The 18,661-nt window shown below is 49.2% G+C and overlaps 8 protein-coding genes across 8 annotated transcripts; 2 read left to right on the top strand and 6 right to left on the bottom strand.

Annotated features, from left to right (window-relative positions):
* Positions 1 to 588: 588 nt before the first annotated feature.
* FMAN_04277 (uncharacterized protein) lies at positions 589 to 1,795 on the bottom strand (the record flags this gene model as incomplete). The annotated part of the gene is made up of 3 exons (XM_041829032.1): positions 589 to 1,298; positions 1,384 to 1,583; positions 1,638 to 1,795. The coding sequence occupies 3 exons, from the start codon at positions 1,793 to 1,795 to the stop codon at positions 589 to 591; spliced, it is 1,068 nt and encodes a 355-aa protein (XP_041679836.1).
* A 1,787-nt stretch (positions 1,796 to 3,582) lies between these two features.
* FMAN_04278 (uncharacterized protein) lies at positions 3,583 to 4,588 on the bottom strand (the record flags this gene model as incomplete). The annotated part of the gene is made up of 3 exons (XM_041829031.1): positions 3,583 to 4,063; positions 4,126 to 4,344; positions 4,410 to 4,588. 3 exons carry the CDS (start codon positions 4,586 to 4,588, stop codon positions 3,583 to 3,585), a joined length of 879 nt encoding a protein of 292 aa, XP_041679835.1.
* Positions 4,589 to 6,677: 2,089 nt separating this feature from the next.
* FMAN_04279 (uncharacterized protein) lies at positions 6,678 to 8,229 on the top strand (the record flags this gene model as incomplete). The annotated part of the gene is made up of 2 exons (XM_041829029.1): positions 6,678 to 7,728; positions 7,781 to 8,229. The coding sequence occupies 2 exons, from the start codon at positions 6,678 to 6,680 to the stop codon at positions 8,227 to 8,229; spliced, it is 1,500 nt and encodes a 499-aa protein (XP_041679834.1).
* A 439-nt stretch (positions 8,230 to 8,668) lies between these two features.
* Positions 8,669 to 9,099, bottom strand: FMAN_04280 (uncharacterized protein; the record flags this gene model as incomplete). The annotated part of the gene is made up of 2 exons (XM_041829028.1): positions 8,669 to 8,718; positions 8,883 to 9,099. 2 exons carry the CDS (start codon positions 9,097 to 9,099, stop codon positions 8,669 to 8,671), a joined length of 267 nt encoding a protein of 88 aa, XP_041679833.1.
* Positions 9,100 to 10,015: 916 nt separating this feature from the next.
* Positions 10,016 to 11,189, top strand: FMAN_04281 (uncharacterized protein; the record flags this gene model as incomplete). The annotated part of the gene is made up of 2 exons (XM_041829027.1): positions 10,016 to 10,118; positions 10,174 to 11,189. 2 exons carry the CDS (start codon positions 10,016 to 10,018, stop codon positions 11,187 to 11,189), a joined length of 1,119 nt encoding a protein of 372 aa, XP_041679832.1.
* Positions 11,190 to 11,591: 402 nt separating this feature from the next.
* On the bottom strand, positions 11,592 to 12,236 carry FMAN_04282 (putative uridine-monophosphate kinase (UMP-CMP kinase); the record flags this gene model as incomplete). Its single annotated transcript, XM_041829026.1, has 1 exon — positions 11,592 to 12,236. One exon carries the CDS (start codon positions 12,234 to 12,236, stop codon positions 11,592 to 11,594), a length of 645 nt encoding a protein of 214 aa, XP_041679831.1.
* A 671-nt stretch (positions 12,237 to 12,907) lies between these two features.
* On the bottom strand, positions 12,908 to 14,391 carry FMAN_04283 (uncharacterized protein; the record flags this gene model as incomplete). The annotated part of the gene is made up of 2 exons (XM_041829025.1): positions 12,908 to 13,679; positions 13,826 to 14,391. The coding sequence occupies 2 exons, from the start codon at positions 14,389 to 14,391 to the stop codon at positions 12,908 to 12,910; spliced, it is 1,338 nt and encodes a 445-aa protein (XP_041679830.1).
* A 1,052-nt stretch (positions 14,392 to 15,443) lies between these two features.
* FMAN_04284 (uncharacterized protein) lies at positions 15,444 to 17,784 on the bottom strand (the record flags this gene model as incomplete). Its single annotated transcript, XM_041829024.1, has 5 exons — positions 15,444 to 15,886; positions 15,937 to 16,306; positions 16,377 to 16,969; positions 17,025 to 17,592; positions 17,743 to 17,784. The coding sequence occupies 5 exons, from the start codon at positions 17,782 to 17,784 to the stop codon at positions 15,444 to 15,446; spliced, it is 2,016 nt and encodes a 671-aa protein (XP_041679829.1).
* Positions 17,785 to 18,661: the final 877 nt, after the last annotated feature.

Raw genomic sequence — 18,661 nt, 5'->3', positions numbered from 1 at the left:
CAGCTTGGAAAATATGACTCGGGTTACATGCCTAAGACAAGACATTCTTACGATGACCTTGCCGGATGATTGCTGTCCTGCACCTGATGCGGTGGTTTTGGCATATCATGGTATTTACACTATGATGGTTATGTCACGGTCATAAATTGCAGGGCACCGCATTTTAAGACTCACGTTGCTTATTGAAGTGAGCACAATAGCTAGCTAGAACTCGTACATGCCCCGTACTATTCATGCCCAAATGAACCCTTACTAACTGGCCGGCTAAGAAGCCATGAAGCGTGCCGAATGCCTGATGTCAAATGAAAGAACTGAATACTTTTGTGTTGCGGGAAAAGGGGGTATCTGTGCTGGGAAAACAGGTGCAAGGGCATGAAATATGATCAAAATACCGACAGCAAGGCAGTAAGAGCCGATCGAGCCATATGTCGCTAACAAAAAGAACCGGTTCCGCATTCGTGCTTTTGTGGTATGTTGTATAGTACACTCTGTAGAGCTTTCATCCATATTTTGGTGCTGTATCCGTGAACATTTGTCAACGGTGTCAGTTATTGCTCAAGCCAGAGATCGCGATTCGAGGTCGAGGGCTTAGATCTCTCCGTCACCCCATTCCATGTAGGACGAGTCATCGGGAGGTGGAGCGCGGTAGGTTGCCGCGACTGAGAAGATGTCGGGATACCCAAGGCCAGCTGAGTTGATCATGTCAAGACCAGGATTTCCGCCCACGGACGGCTGAGGCTTACGCTCTACGTTACCAAAGATGGAGGTCGGAGCAACAGGCGCAGAGGAAGGGAGCGCTGCAGCAGGGAGACTGACAGGAGCCGAAGTAGGACCTGGAGTTGGAGTAGGGGCATCTTCGTACGGAGACTCGCTGTCATTGTACTGCGCAGAAGCGCCGGCGATAGTAGCAGCGGCCTTCCGGGCAGCTGTGCGAGAGGGTGTAGGGCCACGAGGAGTACGGCCAGTTGTCTTGACTTTCTTTGAGGGAGTATGATCCATGTCGTCAAAGTTAAGGTCGTCGTCGTCTTCATCTTCTGAGCCAGAGCGCTTGATGGGGTTCAAGGGCGTATACGAGGTCTTGCGCTTGGATCCCTTGCCCGATCGACTTCCAGGCTGGCGCGAGGGAGTCGGTTTGGACGGGGTGTTTGGCAGCCCGGACGCGGTCCCAAGGTTGAGGCAGTTGGCGACATCGTCGCCGTTGTTAGCGGCATAACGAAGAGCCTCAGCGTCTTTCTTGATGGTGCGAAACTGGAACTGGATGCCATCTGCGGTAGACTGACCAAAGTATTTGGCGATATCTATGGAGAGCGAGTCAGTGAGAGCTCACAGCAAGAAATCATGATAATGTTATTTGAGAAAAGGCGATCAGGCGGGGAATCGTACTGTTCTTGTCAATAGCTCCCTGTGTGGTAGGGAGAAGGTTTTCGTCGGTGGTCAAATCCTTGACATCGAGACCTTGCTCACGGGCCGCATGGATAATGCTGACAGTTGCCCGAACCTTGCGGAATCGATGATTCAAAGCATGGTCCGTCATGTCAGAGCCGTAACAAGCGGCGATTTCTGGGGAAGAGTCAATCCTCCTCCTGCAGACTCAGCGTTATGGGGAGGGGACACAAAGAGCAAGGGCTTAAGGCCACAAGAGACCCTTGGAAACAAGTGCGACAAGATATAAGGAAATCGTCCTCTTACCCTTGTAGTTCCACTTGACGTCGGGATGAGCGGCTACGATGGCGCGAACCATACGGGCCTGAGCCTCGTAGGTCTTGTAGTTGGCTTTGGCATTTGCGGGTGCCATGGCTTCGGCAGAACGTATCTGAGAACTATTAGTCGCCGTGGGCAGTTATGGTTAAGGGTCGCGTTGAGGATATATTTGAGAAGTCGTATGAAGCCAAATGTACTTGAGCAATGGGATAGTGCTTGGTGTAGCCAAGTTGAAACTGACCTTGATCAAGTAATCAACAATAGGTTATTTGCTAAGAGAGAGAGAGGGGGAGAGAGAGAGAGAGTTGAGCTGATGCGCGAGTGACTCTGAGATTTGATAAATAAGAGACAGTGTTGAAGAGAAGAAGAAAGATTGTTGCAATAATAATATGATGATGATGATGATGATGATGTGTGGTTGGGATGAGAGAAGAGAAGGTTATAGAGACTCGAGTGCGGGGATAAGATGAGAATGAGAAATTATACTATGACGTGACGAGAAGAAAATAAAGAGATACTTCACTACTTACCTGGAATCAAAGCGCAATGACGATGTGACTGAGATGGGTGAAAACACTTATAATATAGAGTTGCGATGCGAAGTGTGAATGCGAAGAAGTTGGGGTAAAGATAAAAAGAGGCAGAAAAAGATATAGTAAGTTTTGACAGTGATTCACAGTCAAATCCAATAAGTCCTCAAGTTACGAGGAGATGGGAAATTTAGTGCCCACTCAAACGAGTTATGCAAATTGTTTCCAGACTTGGTGAATAGTAGTTGAGGATAATGGACATCAACCTGCGATTTGCGGTTAGTTGCTGGGCGACCAACTGAGTAGACAAGCAGCATGGAGAGGCAACCTACCAACCACAACCTGTGACGAAGCGAAAAAGATGTTAAAGGAGCTTAAAGATAGAGGTATAAGCTCGCTAAATGGGTTGAGTTTTGAGGAACAGGTCCCAGGGAAAAAAAACCAATTCAGTGATGGGCTGATCTGGGCATTTGTTGACTTGCGAAGGCCTGTCTGTATAGGAACTGTGGCTAAGTCAAGATGTGCCACTGCTATGGCAGTGTTGCACCATAGAGGACTTGACAAGCCAGAACAATATACGAATAGCTCAACAATACAGGAGTTGAGCGAGTCCGCAGTCCGGTAGAATGCAAACAATGTCAATATTGATTAATTCTTGAATAAGCTGACGTTGAGTGGCAGAATCTAAGTAAAGGGGCTGGCAATTGGCACAGTTGTGGGTGCAGTGAGGCTGAGATAGCCTGATACCTGGGATCTCTAATACATGAACAGCACATAGCAAAACTAAACAAATATGCAGATAAAAGGAATAAGTATGGTATTATATATATTCATATTAATCAGTATTCTACTATGTCTCTTCGATGATACTGCTCAAGATACGCATTCAGCTGCTTGATGGATTCTCAGACATGTACTCCGCTATCACAACATAACGGTGATGGGATGCCACTGTAGCCGGAGCTGAAAGTGGTGGGACTTTGCCTTGTGCCTGTTTCAAAAACAAGCCAGGATCTGCAAGACCCGGCTATCGCTGGCCTTGCGTAATTTGTGGGGTCCTCTGAGATGAAGGAAAATTCTCAAGACGAAGAAGATATCGCAATGTTCACTTAAGGTGTCTTCTTGTTGTGGTCGCTCTCAGCTCTTGGACTCGGCCTTTCTGACTCGGCCAGGACTGAACCTCACCTCCTTTCTAAGCTAGCGCTCTCATCAATCTCTTTCAAAGAACTTCCTCTCTTTATCCTGACGTTCCTGGCGACTTTCCACTCCAGCAGCTTTGTATTCAGATGTATGCATCAAGATCCAACATCACTATCATTAGATCATTTATATAATCATGGGCTTGGACGGCTTATTTGGCCTCTTCAGCGCCAATAAATGGTGCAGGTCGTCGCGTAGGCGTGAGGCTCCGGCTATGACTTCGTGTAGTTGACTTGGGTGCCTCCCACTCGACCATGGGGTGTTCCTTGATTTGCGCTGGCTCCTCGGGGCTATTGTAAAGCAAGTACTGGAAACCAAGGAAGAAGTCGCACGAAGCCTGGAACATACCCGAAATCTTGAACGACCAAGGAATTCCGGATTTTGACGTGAAGAACCAGAAAAGCTTCATGGTATCGCCACCAATCCAAGCTGCCAGGACCGATAATCGTAGACCTTTTGATGACTTGGACCGCATATTGACCAAGATCTGCGGGATAGGGAGAGTCGCTTCTACGCCAAGTCCAATGCATCCGATGGTGTTCGCATATACAGCATATAGTCCAGGCATCTGGGAAAGGAGAAGCTCCAAAAACACAAGACCAGCAGCAAAGTACATAATAGCATGCCAGTATCTTTGATCAGTTAGACCAAGCAAATCGACATATAAATGAGGGGGGGGGGGGGGGGGCCCTACCGTCGAGGGGATCGCCATTGCCAAAAGTTATAAGGACGCTGGAAGCCCATTAAACCATCATCAGCACCGGCAAATGGCAAACCGGCCTCGCCGCCCTTGGTAGGTGGGGGAGGTCGGTAGTCCAGGCCGACTTTCAGGAGAGCTATTTGGACGATAACCATCAGCAGCGACTGAAGGAGTAGACTCGTATCGTATTGCGCTTGGGGCCAGTAGAAGATTCTGTTTCGGGACGCGCGGGTCAGTCATATTCCGTGCTAATCGTGTCGCGACAGGAGAGATCGAACCTCAGGAAAGACGCGACGAGCATGATGAGAGGGATGTCGAGCGAGAAGCCTGCACTGGTCTTATTTCGGTACATGGAGATAATTTGGTCGGCGTAGGAGAGGATGGGCGACATGACGATGAAAAAGGGGGCCACCCAGGCCGTAAGCTCCATCACCCATCCCACAAATCCTGGCTCCATCATGTCGTTCTTTCGAAAGGAAGGGGCCGAGTCGAGTGTGATTGTTTGATATGTTCTGCGTGGTAGATATTCAACGCGACTTCAGGTCAAGATGAAAACGAGAGGATTGCGATGATGGTGACGAGGACGATGATGACACCTTCATTCGAACGAGAACACGCTTGAGATGCTCCAAATTAGATAATCGATATGTGGTAAAGAGAAGCGAACGACCCAAATGCCGGAAACAACAAGAGGCTGAAGAAAATAAGTTCTGAGGTGAGAGACAAAATTCCAAGTGAGAAGCGGCGTTGAATCGAGTGGATGCATGGGTAAAGGGGAGGTCAAATCGACCAAGACAGTCTAGTCGGTCTTGGGCAATTTTGATAATGGGCGTTCTAGAAGGGGGATTGGCCAATCATGGCTCATGTAGGGGCGAACATCGGTCATCCCCGCTGAAGTTTCAGTGAGCAGAAGCTTAGCTGGGAGGCTCTGTCTCGAAGCCAAGCCCCTAATGCTGCCCTGACAGTGGGAAAGACAGGGCGGGCCGCGGCTGTCGGCACTTGAATACTTGATCCAATGGGGAGGCTTGAAGCCATATGGATAGTCCCGACGACCTGGGATTAATCTCCATTCCAGGACATTTGCTTTGTCCGGATTGGCTGGTCGATTTGCAATGCATCGAGACACGCGTTCCCAACCGCAAGTCTTCGTGTCTATTAATATCATTTGCTGGTCTCGTCAATCTGTATGAAACAGTCAGTGATCGCGGCCTCTGCCTTCGAGGACATCCTACACAAGCACCATTGTGCTGTTCCCATTGTTATCAAGCGGAAATTGCAACGGAGCTATTGCAGTCATCATCCTCGCAATGCTTTGGTCAGTGCTTTCACTCTTTACTGTTTGTGGGATAAGACTGCAAGGGGATATTTCCACCCATGTTGGTTGACTTCCTACAGCCATGTGACAAGTTTCCCCTTTGAGGCAGAGGCTGGCCTCAGGGAGCAACAAAACATCGGACCTTGATGTAGGATGTCAAAATAAATTTAGCAAAGAATCCCCTAAGTTTAGGCTATACTTATCTCGATGTTTTCATCACTTAGGGTTCAGGTCCTGAGTTGCCTTGCCTCCCCTAGGCTGGGAGTAACTCCAAGGAATTGTGATAAACCCATATCACATCGAAGGCGGTGGGTTCCTTTGGCGGAGATCCTATACAAGGTAACGATACAGTCAGAATGAAAGCATGATCTCTTTGAAGTGAGGATTCAGGTTGGTCTCTCTCATCGTCGACAGCAGCTTCATATGCTTGTAGAGGTTGTGAAATTCTCCAAAAACTGCTCTTGATCCTGCTAACAACGAAAGATCAAGCGATCAGCAGCGAGGCATTCAAGATTTGACTACGGAACACATATGCTACTACAAAAACAAGTAGGTTTTGATGCAGAGGAACGTACTCCGTAGACACAAGTCAATCCCTTGTCAATGAGCGTCGAGGGTAACCTCAGCAGATCCAGTAACTGGGAAAGAATTAAAGATATCTTACAGTGTACTGCCAATTTATCCCCGATGTTATAAATCTTAAAGGCTAAATGTTAATGTCCTCGATTGTGGTATAAAGAAGAATACCGATGATGAGTTAAACAGAGAGGCTGTTTAACGGAAACGTTTACAAACTTTATATTTTCCACCCTGGTTAGTATAACAACTTTTGGAACTCTATAGAGCCATAGGCCATAAAACGCAATTCTGTGGACATACTGCTAACTACAGCCTTAGGTGCACCACCTATTGACATAGATATTGTAACAGGTTTCTATATTGTTCTTTACTGTTTTTTCTGTTGTGCATCAAAAGAGCCTATTGATATCCTATTGTTGAACTGGGCGGCACTGCCCTGCCAGTGTCAGCGCGGCATGCTATTGTTCTCCTCCTCGTCTCTGTATCACTGCCAGCCCCAGGTCGCATAAAAACTCACAACTTTCTCCTCAACTCCTTAACTCATCACCATTTCATTTTCATACTCGCCTTTCTCCTCTACAAAGCCAGATATCTTTGGCCACCTTGCTTCTTCCTTTTCACCTTCCATCACATCGCATCGCATCAAAAAGCCATGGAGCTCACGACTCCTGAGAGACGAGAGCGTCCCTCGCGAGCTGCGGCCCCTAAGAGTTTCAAGGATCCCGAAAGCGACTCTGACGAGCCAATCGGCCCACGCTTCCGCTCCGTGTCTTCCGCGAGATCTCGATCAATTCATGTCAAAGATGAGACTGTGCACTCCAGCTCCGATCCCGCGGTCGAGACTTCTCCTCTTCCCACCTTGAACCAGTCCGCTGTGCTTAAGAAACGATTATCCTCCGACGAGGAAGCCGACTCTCCCAACAAAAAGGTGCGGAAGATTGTTCTTAAGACCAACAAGTCTGCGACCGCCAGCAACAATGCTGCCACTCCCAGGCCAGTCACGCCGGATCTCTCGCACGTTGAGGAATCGCCCTCGGACAACCTTTCTGGCATCCAAAGCATCCATGAAGGCCTGACATCTATCCAGAAACGAATCTCAACTACTCTGCGCAAGACTGAACTCGCGGGTAAGCTTGACGCCGCCAACAAGAAAATCGCTTCCCTTGAACGCCAACTCGTCGAGGCTAGTTCACCGGATGACAGCACTTCCAAGCTCAAACAATGTGAAGAGAAACTAGTCGCGGCCATGAAGAGAAATAGTAGACTGGTTAACGACAACGTTGAACTCACCAGAAACCTCAAGGACACACAGGTTTATGCCAACGGCAGACAGGCCTATGCCGATGGGTTGAGAAAGGAAATAGCTGCCATGTGTAAGGAAAGAGACCCCAACTTCAATGATGCGTTCAAGGTGACCGATGACGAGGTCGAACGTGCCTGGAACAGTATCAGATACGACATCTTCGCCTTCGTTGCTCAGGTCCTCACAGTAAAGCCTTTCCGAAGGCCGGCACCTCGGGCAGCAGACCACAGCGTGGTCGAAGCGCTCAAAAAGGAGCAAAAGAAAGACTCCAACCTGGCTGAGTTCTATTTCGAGCAGTATATCTGGAAGAGCCTTGTTCGTTATATTTTTCAAGGTGAAGCAGCCACCTTTGGTGGTCCTGCAGGCAGAGTTTTTCAGTTGTTCTGCTTGGACATCTCTAGTATGACCTCCAACTTGCCCATATCTCACTGCACTGTATTAACAAAGCGCAGAGATCGATTGCGAGAGCATGCCAGAACTGAGTCGTGTCAAAGCTCACACAGCCAACTTTTTAAATGAGCAGTTCGACGAAAACAACCAGAAAGAGGCTAGAGGCATCGTCGACAGGATGAAGAATGACTTAGCCATCTTCATGGGCTCTAATCAGGAACACAAGGCGGAAGAGAGGCTTAAAAACATTGTCAGCAAAGCGGTCCTGCTGAACAGCTACTTCCTCAAGTCGAGGGCATTCTTCGTGACAGACTGGGACATCGACGACGAGAGCGATAACTTTGACGACTTCAATGTTTGCCACAGGAGTGGCACCGAGGGCGGGGAGCCAGTCGTTGGGATTCATATCTCACCCAGACTCAGCAAGATTGGCAATGCAGATGGCGAATTCTTCAACTCAACTAACGCCATGGTCATTTGCAAGCCAATAGTCACACTGAACTATGAATAATGGGTGCAGACCTGTATTTGAGAACATCATGTCACTGCCAGTTGGGACAAGGTCGTTGCTAGGTTACCTTTGAAGATGTCGGTAAGAAGTTTGGAGCAAGTCTAGGCCTAGGTCAGAGGTCAGGGTTTCAGGAGTATGTCCAGCATATGATCCGAAGAAACTGTATGTATCGATGGTCGACAAGGGAATCATCACTTGCAGCTGATCAAGATTGTGTCCATGGGCTGGGAGATTCTCGCTATATTCGAATGGTGGAGGTGATCCAATCAAGTACTACAATTAGCTCGTGAGAGAATAAATTTTGTCAAAACACATGTATTTTTCTGTCGAGATGATCGCTGATGTTACATTGCGGTTGATTTGATAAGAGCTGATCTGAGGTTGAGCTTGTATATTTTATTGACTGTCGTGACCTTTTTGAAACCACAGAACGGAGACATTAGAATGATGACGTGAACTTTTTGTGAGGATCTGGGTTGTGTATCCGTCCTATGAGACAGTAAGTGAATTATCTTTACAGTCAATGAATCTGTGAGCAGCATCACAACGCAGCGCAAGTTTGAGTAGATGAAATTTCAATCGCAGGAATGGGATTATTGTTGCACAATCCTTCGAGAGTAGATACGGAGAATGGACACAGAAGCCTGGCTTACCATTGCGTCGATTGACAAGGGCAACATAGCCTCCTGTTCCAACCAAAATGACGACCACGAAAGGCCAGAACTTGACCTCGTCATTACGACGGGGCTTTGGCGGTTGTGAGGAATAGAAACGGCTGCTTCGAGAAGCCAAAGAAGAGGATGTGAAAAGGCTAAGTCTTGAGGCCGAAGCCACGAAGCGCCTGGGCTGGAAGGACATGGGAGAAGCCATTGAATGTGGCCAAGACTTGGCTTCTTCAGACCGATGTGTAATTACAGTCTAGATATATTCCGTTGAGAGTCGGATGAGCGAAGCAATCGATGAACTGAAGCCTGTAGTGATGAGTTCCGGTGGGACCATATTGAGTGAGGCATGAGATCGATCGTATGGCAAAATCAGGCGAGGATTAGACATGAGCGATCACGTGATCTTTCTTATAGCACCTTCCATGTGAGAAATACGTACCTGGGTAAGGTAGGTAGCTTTTAGGTATCTTGGTTAGTATTCTTATTAGCAGATAAAGACTATAATATTCAATCCGTCTTTGTGAGTTAATCATTAAGAGCTAACAGTCGATCCCATATGGTCTGCATCGATCGTGACTAGGCTCTGTAGTCTGTCAGTGTCAGGACTGTTCGAACAAGGGACCAAGACAGTCAAATATCCCGACTTGGTTCATTCAAAATGCTTAGTAGTACTTTGGTTTGTACTCATTTGAAATGAGCCTGAGCAAAGACTAAGTATATATACTTATTAAATTGCTGGGTACAAACAGAATCCTTGCTTACCTAGTAGTTAGGTACGGATAGCTTAGTACTACCTAGGTACTAATGCAACGAGGTGGTTGGTGGTTGGTTCAACTGCCGCCCGCCTACTGGACCAGCCTCTCACAATACGATCGACCTCAGCTCTCTCTGTCTTGAATGTTAGGCGCTTGCATTTGCACCCCGCATGAGCTCATAAGGTACGACTAGCCATACTTCAACGGCGGCTCCCGCTTTGGCGCAGGCGTATTCTCATCGACATCATTTGATTCTTGAAGACGAAACGAAATTCAAGTGTTCAATAATTATTGCGGTTCTCGTCTCATCTCATTTCACCCGGTCTACAGATCTCACTTAGTTGCTGCGCCAACTACACCTTCATCATGGTGTCAACACCAAGGTCGAAGAGTCGAAGAGACCCCCAGACGCCGCGATCACAGAAGAAACGCATGCCCAAGGGCCGTTACAGCGATGGACACTGGTGGTGTAAGTGGTGACTTTTCCCACCCAAGAATTGATCTGAACTCTGACATCTCTCAAGGTAACTGTGAACCCCGCCAGAAAGCCACACTCCGTGAGGTGAAGAAGTCTGGACCGAACAACGGCAAACTTTTCTGGAAGTGCGATGATTGTAATTTCTTCCTCTGGAGGGATGAAGCCAAGGTACGCGAGTCTGGGTTGAGGGCCTCACGAAGAGGTAGTGAATCCTCCAAATCTGAACCTCCACCCATGACACAGCAATCACTTGTGTCGTATGGCTACCAAGTGACTCCGAACCGGCGTCAGAGCGACGATGGTTCTGCTGACAGCACAGAATCCGGCGAGGATTCAGAAGTCGATACCCCATTATCCAAATCAATTGGAAACCATGCACAAATTGCCGACCACTCAAAGCTGCCCTCTCCGCCTACAGCAGCTGTCGAGACACCCAGTCGTGGATCTACCAAGAGACGGCGCGACGTTTTCGAGGAAGGTGATGGCGATTTCAGTGATATTGCCTCGGATGAGGAGCGGCAAATGGCTGCTATTGCTGACAAGAGCGCTGAGAAGGCCGCCCAGAGCCGTTTCACCACGCCAACCACAACTCGCTCGATCTCGGGGATGCCGACACCGTCTGTATCGCGTACACTGTTTCCCACCAGCAAATCCAAGAGACAAAAGCAAGTCTCCTTTGAAGATACTCCCTCCATGTCATCTACCACGCTGTCAGCAAACACAACACCTTCAAAGACTCCATGCGGAACGCAAGGGCTTCCTGCAAGTAGCCCTCCGGAGACGGGGTATGATGTGACAGACGAAGTCATGAATCTTCTGAGAGGCCAACAAATCGACAAGAGCGTTTTGTCATCTGTACAGAGTATCCTGGAAGCTGCAGCACGTCGCACCAAGGGCATCGTTCTTGGCCGTGACTCTGCGCGGTCAAGTCTCAAGATCAAAGACGACGAAATTGCTACCATGCAAGAGCGTATTACTGCACTCGAGAACCGCGAGCGAATGCACAGGACTCAGATGACGAATATCAAGGCTGGTTTGATGAAGATGTATGATGACAACTGATTGTGTCAAGTGTTAGGTTAGCATGGGAAGGTTATGGTTGTGATGATGATGATGATGCGAGCTTTGGGCTTTGGTAATGTAGTTAGATATACCCTTTTAGCGATTGGTTATTAGTATCAGATTAGTTCTTGCGTGGCAGCCCAAATCAATACATGAAGGTAAGAGTGTATTCATCGCGTCGCCTTGGATCACACCGGTGACTGGCATTCAATATAAACTATATACCGACCGAACCACCTGGCATACGTAAGTATTCCAGAGTTTTCAATTATCGTCCGAGACGTAAAGTTTTCATTTGTTATAGGCTTAGCAACATTAATTAGTGAATTTTATTTCTATACAGCCCGACTCCAGCACAGCTCCTCCCAAGTGTATGCAATTCCAATCTAAACCGCTTTATCGCTAAAAGTCAGGGCCCAACCTCTCAGCGAGGGCCTTTTCAGTGTTGGCATAGACCTCGTCAGGAGGAGGGGTAGCATCGAGCTTGAGAACCTTGCCAACCTCCTCAAAACGGTTGACGACAGGCATGCTGGTCTCGATGAAGGTACGGAATCGCTTGCGGATACTCTCGGCGTTGTCATCGTCACGACCACTGGTCTTTCCACGCTCGAGAAGACGAGACTCCATGACGTCCTCCGGGCAATCGAAGAAAAGAACTAGCTTGGCGGGACAGACAGTCTCTTCAAACTTGACGGCCTGGTCCATCTTGCGAGGGAAGCCGTCAATGAGGAAGCGCCCCTTTTGCGAATCCTTTGCCTTGAGGTCGGCGGCCATGGCGTTCTCGAGGAGAGCAATAGTCACCTCCATAGGAACAATGAGGCCGTTTCGAATATAGTCCTTGATGAGATCTCCATATTGCGAACCGGGTCTTTCCTGCTCGGCGCGCAAGAGATCACCAGCTGACAGATGACAGAAGCCGTGGTCCGAAACAAGCTTGGAGCACTGAGTGCCTTTACCAGCGCCAGGGCCTCCGAGAACGAAGATGACGGTCACATCCTTGGGGTCGAAAGTCGGAGTTGACTTTTGCGGCGCGATGGTTGCAGGCATGATGAGATATAGAGCTGTAGTTGGAGGTTGAGGTTAGCTGAGGAGTTTCATCATGGAAGAGGGGTTTACCTTTGGATTGGGTACCCTGGCGGGTTCCACAAGAATTAACCGGTCCTCAATAATCTTGTTAGGAGATATCAGTCAGATAGAGGTCACATAGGGGGTCATATTAATATAAGGTAAGGTGTAAGTTCGACATAGAGCTAAGGAAGGTGGCTACAGACTATATATAACCCAGGTTTACTTGAGGTTTAGTCGCATTAACCCGAGGATCAGCCGCTCAACCCTCTCATTATGTAATAGGTCTAGGGGAAACGGGAAAAAAGAGATGTTGTACAAAGCGTAGATTGGTCACAACAAGCATTCCAGCTTTGATTGAAAGAGCCTTGTTTTCTTCAATTGAAGGTGGCGGTCGGTTTGACCTTATCAAGCTACCTAAATGCTGGGAAGGTAGAAGACCAATATGCTCATGAAACCGGCTACGCCATTCGCATTAGCAACCCTTCGTTCGCTGGATTCTCTCTCTCATATGCCCAACGGTGTATTAACACAAAGCAGGTATAACAATGTCCCCGTTTCCCAGAAAGAAGCCCCCTCATTTTTCTTCCCCACGACTGCTCTAGTCTCGTTTTTAGTCATGTCCTGGCATATCCTTCTCTGTTTTGCCTCGTCTAATCGTCATCTTCTGTCCTCTCCCGGGGCTCCCTGGGTTCGCGAGGTTCGCGAGGCTCCCGGTTTTGGTTCTGTCGGCGTCTACCGCCATCTTGGTTGCCGCTAACGCCGGCGTTGGCGACCTTGCGCTCCAACTCTTGGATCTCGCGCTCCTTCTGTGCCTTGGCGTTGGCCTGCTCCTGGCGCAAAACGCCCAGAACGTTCTGCAGAGTTGTCCTCCAGTGGTCAACCCGATTGGCCAGCTCCTGGTACTGCTTCTGGCCAAAAACGCGGTATGTCACCTTGTGAACGAGGAATTTCTGGCGTTGCTGGGAAAGCTTGCCCTCAACAAGTCCGGCACGGATCACGTCAATTGCCCACATCTCAATCTCGTTCTCGGGGATCTGGAGGGCCTTGGTGATCTTGGAGTACTCGATCTCGCGGCTAGGGGTGGAGGCAGCCAAGCTGGAGAAAGTTAGGAGGCGCATCTTGCGGTGAAGCTTCTCATGGTCGAGCTTCTCCTTCTCAACCCAACCCTGGTGCTCGTCGTTGAAGTCGTTGTAATCCTCCAGGTCCTGCTCAGCAAAGATATCGAGGAGTTGCGAGTATACGGGGTGTGAGTCGCTGAGGGCCTGGACGCTTGGAATTCCCCGCAGGTCTTGAAACAGGAAGTGGTTATTGGAAGTGAGTGCCTTCTTGACAGCACGAAGAGATAGTCGCTGGGCCTCCTCGGAGGAGATGGCATCGCCGTCGAATGTTCGGAGAGCCTTGACGACGTACTCGTAGGCTTGTCTGTCAGATGTTTAGCAGATTGTTCAGCAGATGAACCATACAGGTGCGATCAGTGTCTGCAGACATCCCCAGGAATGGTTCCAGGCTGATTCCGATTCGCCAGCAGAAACACTCGCGCATACTGTACACATAAGGGAACAACTTACTGCTCCTCGCCAGCCTCAATAGCAACCTCAGCGACCTCCTCGTAAATCTTTCGCTGGAAATCGGCGTCGGTGCCCCAGGTAGCAAGCCACTCGGGCAGCTTATCGAGATATGTGCGCAGACTCTCAAACATGCCGTGAGCTCTCAGGAACTTGAGAATTTCCATGAAGACGCGGGCGCGGACGGGGTCGGCGGGGTCGAGCAGGTTAAAGACAGTCGTCAGGGCGTTGAGTGACAGGCCGGCGCCGTGGACGGGAGAGTTGAGGAGCGGCTTGGCAAAAGTGGTGCAGAGAGTGGGCAAGAACTTCTTGGGGTCGGAGGACATCAGGACGAGATGGGTCATGAGGTTAGAAGCGGCGGTATACTCCTTCTCGGGGACGGTGTTCAGGGCTCCAGAGGCCGAGACCAGTTTGGAAATGACCTCCTCTTGAGAAGGGGGCTTCTCCTGGCTCAGAAGCTGCTTGGCATCCTCAGCCTTAAGGTAGTCGGCCATCTCGGCAGCGAGGTCCTCGAAGGATCCATCGACAAAGACCAGAGTGGGCTGGCCGGCAGTCTTGGTTTCGGCCATGTTTGCTGCCTTTGACTCCCTCGCGGGACTGGTAGTTCGATATAGAGATTTCGGTCGCGGTGATCGTCGAGTAACTCGTTCCGGCTTGGGTGGTGCGGACGAGGATAGAGCAACAGGAGAAGAAGCGAACTCCGGGGACGCGCGGGGGGGACGATCTCGAGGGCGTTTGTAAGGTCGACAAGCGGATAAATATGAAGTTTCTCGTCCCAGACGAATAGCCCTCTCTGGTGGGGCCTTGAGAACCCCGCCAGATAGGTTTTCTCCAACCTGGTGTATGTGTGGGCGCTAAGCGATAAGTCACGTGGAGATAACAACACCTTGGTGTAAGTTGAATGTGGTTTGAATGGTGCATGTTCTCAGCTCTCGACAATGTTATTATCTTGAATAAGCCTTGTAGCTATGGTCAATTCAAGCTGTTAAATGGTTTTTATGCTCTTCTTAATCTGCTTTCCAGATGCAAGTTATTTTCAATTTTCTCCGTTATCCCTTTCTTAGTCCTCCCGGAAAGCAACACACTAGAACCACGATTATAGGTTCAGAGGACGATATCATGGTGCCGAATATGTAATAACAAAAAGTCTTTCCATTTTCAGGCCTTGATTATCCTGCCACAGTAGATATCTTTGTCTGGTCTCGAGATTTTGCCGCGAGACAGGCAAAGTCGTGCTACCGTGTCTCCCGGTTAGCCATATTTCAAGTCAGGTGTGTAACACTTCACAACATACAAGTGCTGCTCGAAGCTCTTTCAGCAGGCAAATGTAAAACAATCAAAACTTTTCGTACGCTTTCAAGTTACTATTAGCTGATGAACAGCCCTTCTCAACAGATCTATCCCCTTTCCTCCGTGATTCAATATGTATGCAAGCGAAGAAACAAACCAGAGACAACTCATCCAATACAAGACACCAGATCCCATGTACCGTCTCTATAGAGGATACCCCTTCAAACAATCAATATCGAATACCAACTCAATTAGAGTAACACCAGAACAAAACCAAATACTCCCTGATCCCGCATACTCAACTCTAACATTCCCAAACCCCTGGTTTATCTCATCGCTTGGCCTTGTTTGCCTTGATCTTCTCGCCATTATCACCTATTGGGTAAATGCTCGAATCATCGTCCGCGAATAATTCTTGGTCGCCCTTACCTCCCATCTCAACAAATTCGTCTGGTGCCCGTTGAGCGGCGGGGTCAGACTCCTTTGCAACATTGGTAACGCGACCTTTGTTCTTTGAGAACACCTTCACAGGGTTCTTGTCCTTGCCAACTTCAAGCTGAGCAGTGACCTGCACAGTGTTGAGAGAGGCCAGCAAGGTTCGCTCACGAGCAGGAGCTCTTCGGTTGACCTCGAGGCCTGCAATGCCTCCGACGAGACCACCCGTGCTGTCGTTTACGCCCGGGCTGCTCTGTGTGAGCCACGGGTGTTGCAGGCACTGATCAATCGTGAACCTCTTCTCGGGATCAACGATCAACATAGAGTCGATGAGGTCAACTGTGTAGTGTTAGCAACTGTATAATGGCCTCAGTGTTATATTCGCTTACGTGCTGGATCTCCTACGGAATCCCAATAAGGGGAAGGGTAGTCGAAACGGCCACTCTTGATTTGCTGGGAGAGTGTAAAGGGGAAGTCGCGCGAGTAAAGCTCATCAGAGAAAGGTGGGAAACCACACAAGCAAATGTAAAGCACAACTCCCAAAGACCAGACATCGACGGCCTTTGTGTACTTGCGCTGCTTCGAGTCTGCGAGGATCTCGGGCGCAACATAGCTGGGCGTTCCACATAGTGTAGTTGTGAAAGATTCTTCTCCGATGATTTTGGCCAGGCCAAAGTCAGCAAGCTTTACATGCAGATTCTTATCAACCAGCAGGATATTCTCGGGCTTGATATCTCGGTGCACAATGTTACGTTCATGCTGAAAAGGCACGGTTAGCCCTGGAGCGTGCTTGCAGAGCATACCTTGGAGGGGGAAAGGCATGACTTACCAAGTACTTGATACCCTGGAAGAGCTGCACAAACAACTTCCTTGACTCATCTTCGCTGAGCTTTTGCTTCATCACGATGTAGTTGAAAAGTTCTCCCTCTGGTGCCAACTCGAGGACCAAGTACACGCGATCACGCTCGTTGAAGGTGTCCTTTAGGCAAAGAACGTTTGGGTGACTAACCCCCATCAATACACCAATTTCCTGCTGCAAGCCCTCCGTCTTTGAGCGATCCTCCACGCCAGGGTGCTTTGTGAAAATCTTGACTGCGAAGCGCTGACCGGTGGCCTTCTCAACGCATAGATAAACCTCGGCAAAATGACCCTTTCCAAGCTTCTCCAAGAGAGTGTACTGTTGGAGAAAAGCGCTTGTCTGTCGACTCTGGGGGTAGCGGAAGACAAAACGCGCCTTGCCGTGGACAGCAATCTCATCTTGCTCCTCAAGTTCGCGGCGCTGATTTCGGCCCACGATGGCTTCGTTGACGTACGTGCCGTTGCTCGACAGATCCTCCACGATTGCGACAGTGTCGTTACCTTTGTTTTCGGTGAAAATAAGACAATGCCGATTCGACACAATACCGTCGTTGACAACAATATCTGTTGCTAATTTAGTAATTGTCATCAACTGACGCCAGATCATTGTAAAACTAACCACACTCGGGATGCCGTCCAATTAGATAGCCACCAGAAGAGACGCCCTTTTCCTTCTTCTTCTCAAAGGCCTCTTCATCTTTCATCGCAGCGGACTTGCCGTTCTCGTTGGCATGATGTTTGTTATCCTGCTTGGCGGAATCGGCCACTGTGTCTGGGAGGGGACACGCGCTTCGTTTCTTTAGGACAATCGGCTTGTCGCCGTACTTCGGGTCAAGTGGAACGAGGTATCCCCAGACGCCTTCGCGAATTTCGTCTTCGATGTCGTCGGAGATCGCAGGGTGGCGATCAACGAACTGACTAAGCGGTTGAGTGTCTTGAGGTGGTGAGGATAGCGCTTGGCCCTGAGAGTATGTGTCCTCGGTCTTCTTGGGGGTAATCTCGTGTTGGTTCTGTCCCGGGGGGGTCGCGGTAGGCTCCTTGTTGAGCTCATTGGAGTCATCGGTAAGATGTGTGAGAGGCGATGGCAGATGTTGCTTGTTGACAATTGGGGTCTTGTCCGGATCAGCCTCGAGGCGCTCAGCTCGTCGAGGTTTCTTGGTCTCAGTCTCATCATCTGGCAACGAGCCCTACGAAGCGAAGCAAGTTAGTAACGGTAAGCGACACGAGATGGAAGGACAGGCGCAAAACGTGTTCCGAAAAGGCCGACATTTTGCCCACCAACAGCATAAAAAGTGAATCTTTCTTCAGAAAGGCCAAAGAGAAGGGAATGGACTAACGCGCGGGCGCTTCAATTGGCTCTTCTCGGGTTGCGGAGCCATGGCGATGGCCAGGAAGGGGGAGTATCTATACGTGAAGCCAAGGAAGAACCGGGTGAAATGGTTCACGATGAGGTAGTACAAGTCGTCGACCAAGAATAAAGGATGCTAGCCAGTGGGGGCCTATGGATGAACAGCGATGCCTTGAATGAAGGAAGGGTAAGGATAAGCAAAAGATTATGGACAGGAGGAAGTTGGAAACGAACCAGGGCGTGAATTGAGCCTGGACCAAGAAAAGGTTATGGTGCTACTCTCTTGACAGGGAGATGGTGGAGGGAGCCTAGAGCTAAGGTAAGCTAAGGTACCTGAGTGCGACAACTGCCTAGAAGTGGTACATTAGCACCTTTTGATTCGATCCGATCCAAGCCACTTCTAGCAGCCCCCGAGTACCTGAGATGCAAGATGCGATGAGTCGATTCGAGTTCAGTTGAGTCACAGTCGGGCTGCAATCAAAACTGAGTTCCAGATATATGCCAGTGAGTTATAGCTTGTTTTAATTATCTGGTCCGAATAGTTCAGTCATGAAGTGCTCACTTGGTCGACGCAGGCGAGAGAGTCACGCTTATGGACATATTCGCCTCGTGAAATTGTCCATGACAGCATCGGTCGCCTTGTCTCTCACCTGTAAATGGGTGGGTCCCCAAACGCCATAAATCCACTGAAGAATGGATCTCGGCTTGACGTTCCAGTGGAGCAAAGCCTCCTCTAGGTCTCTGCCTACCTGCCTACTAACTCAGCAAAACCACCGCTAGAACTGTTACAATATGCCTTGCAGGTGGGTCTGAAGCTTTCATCCGATTCCTCCAAGCCGCCCGTGGAGATGACATAACGGTTTGGAGGTATGTACGCACATATACCAAGATCGAGATATCAGCCCATG

This window comes from Fusarium mangiferae (genome assembly GCF_900044065.1).
Source record: "Fusarium mangiferae strain MRC7560 genome assembly, contig: FMAN_scaffold003, whole genome shotgun sequence".
In the NCBI taxonomy this organism is placed as follows: domain Eukaryota; kingdom Fungi; phylum Ascomycota; class Sordariomycetes; order Hypocreales; family Nectriaceae; genus Fusarium; species Fusarium mangiferae.
Note: the sequence above shows the minus strand (reverse complement) of the source record. Positions and strands in the feature narration are given on the sequence as shown.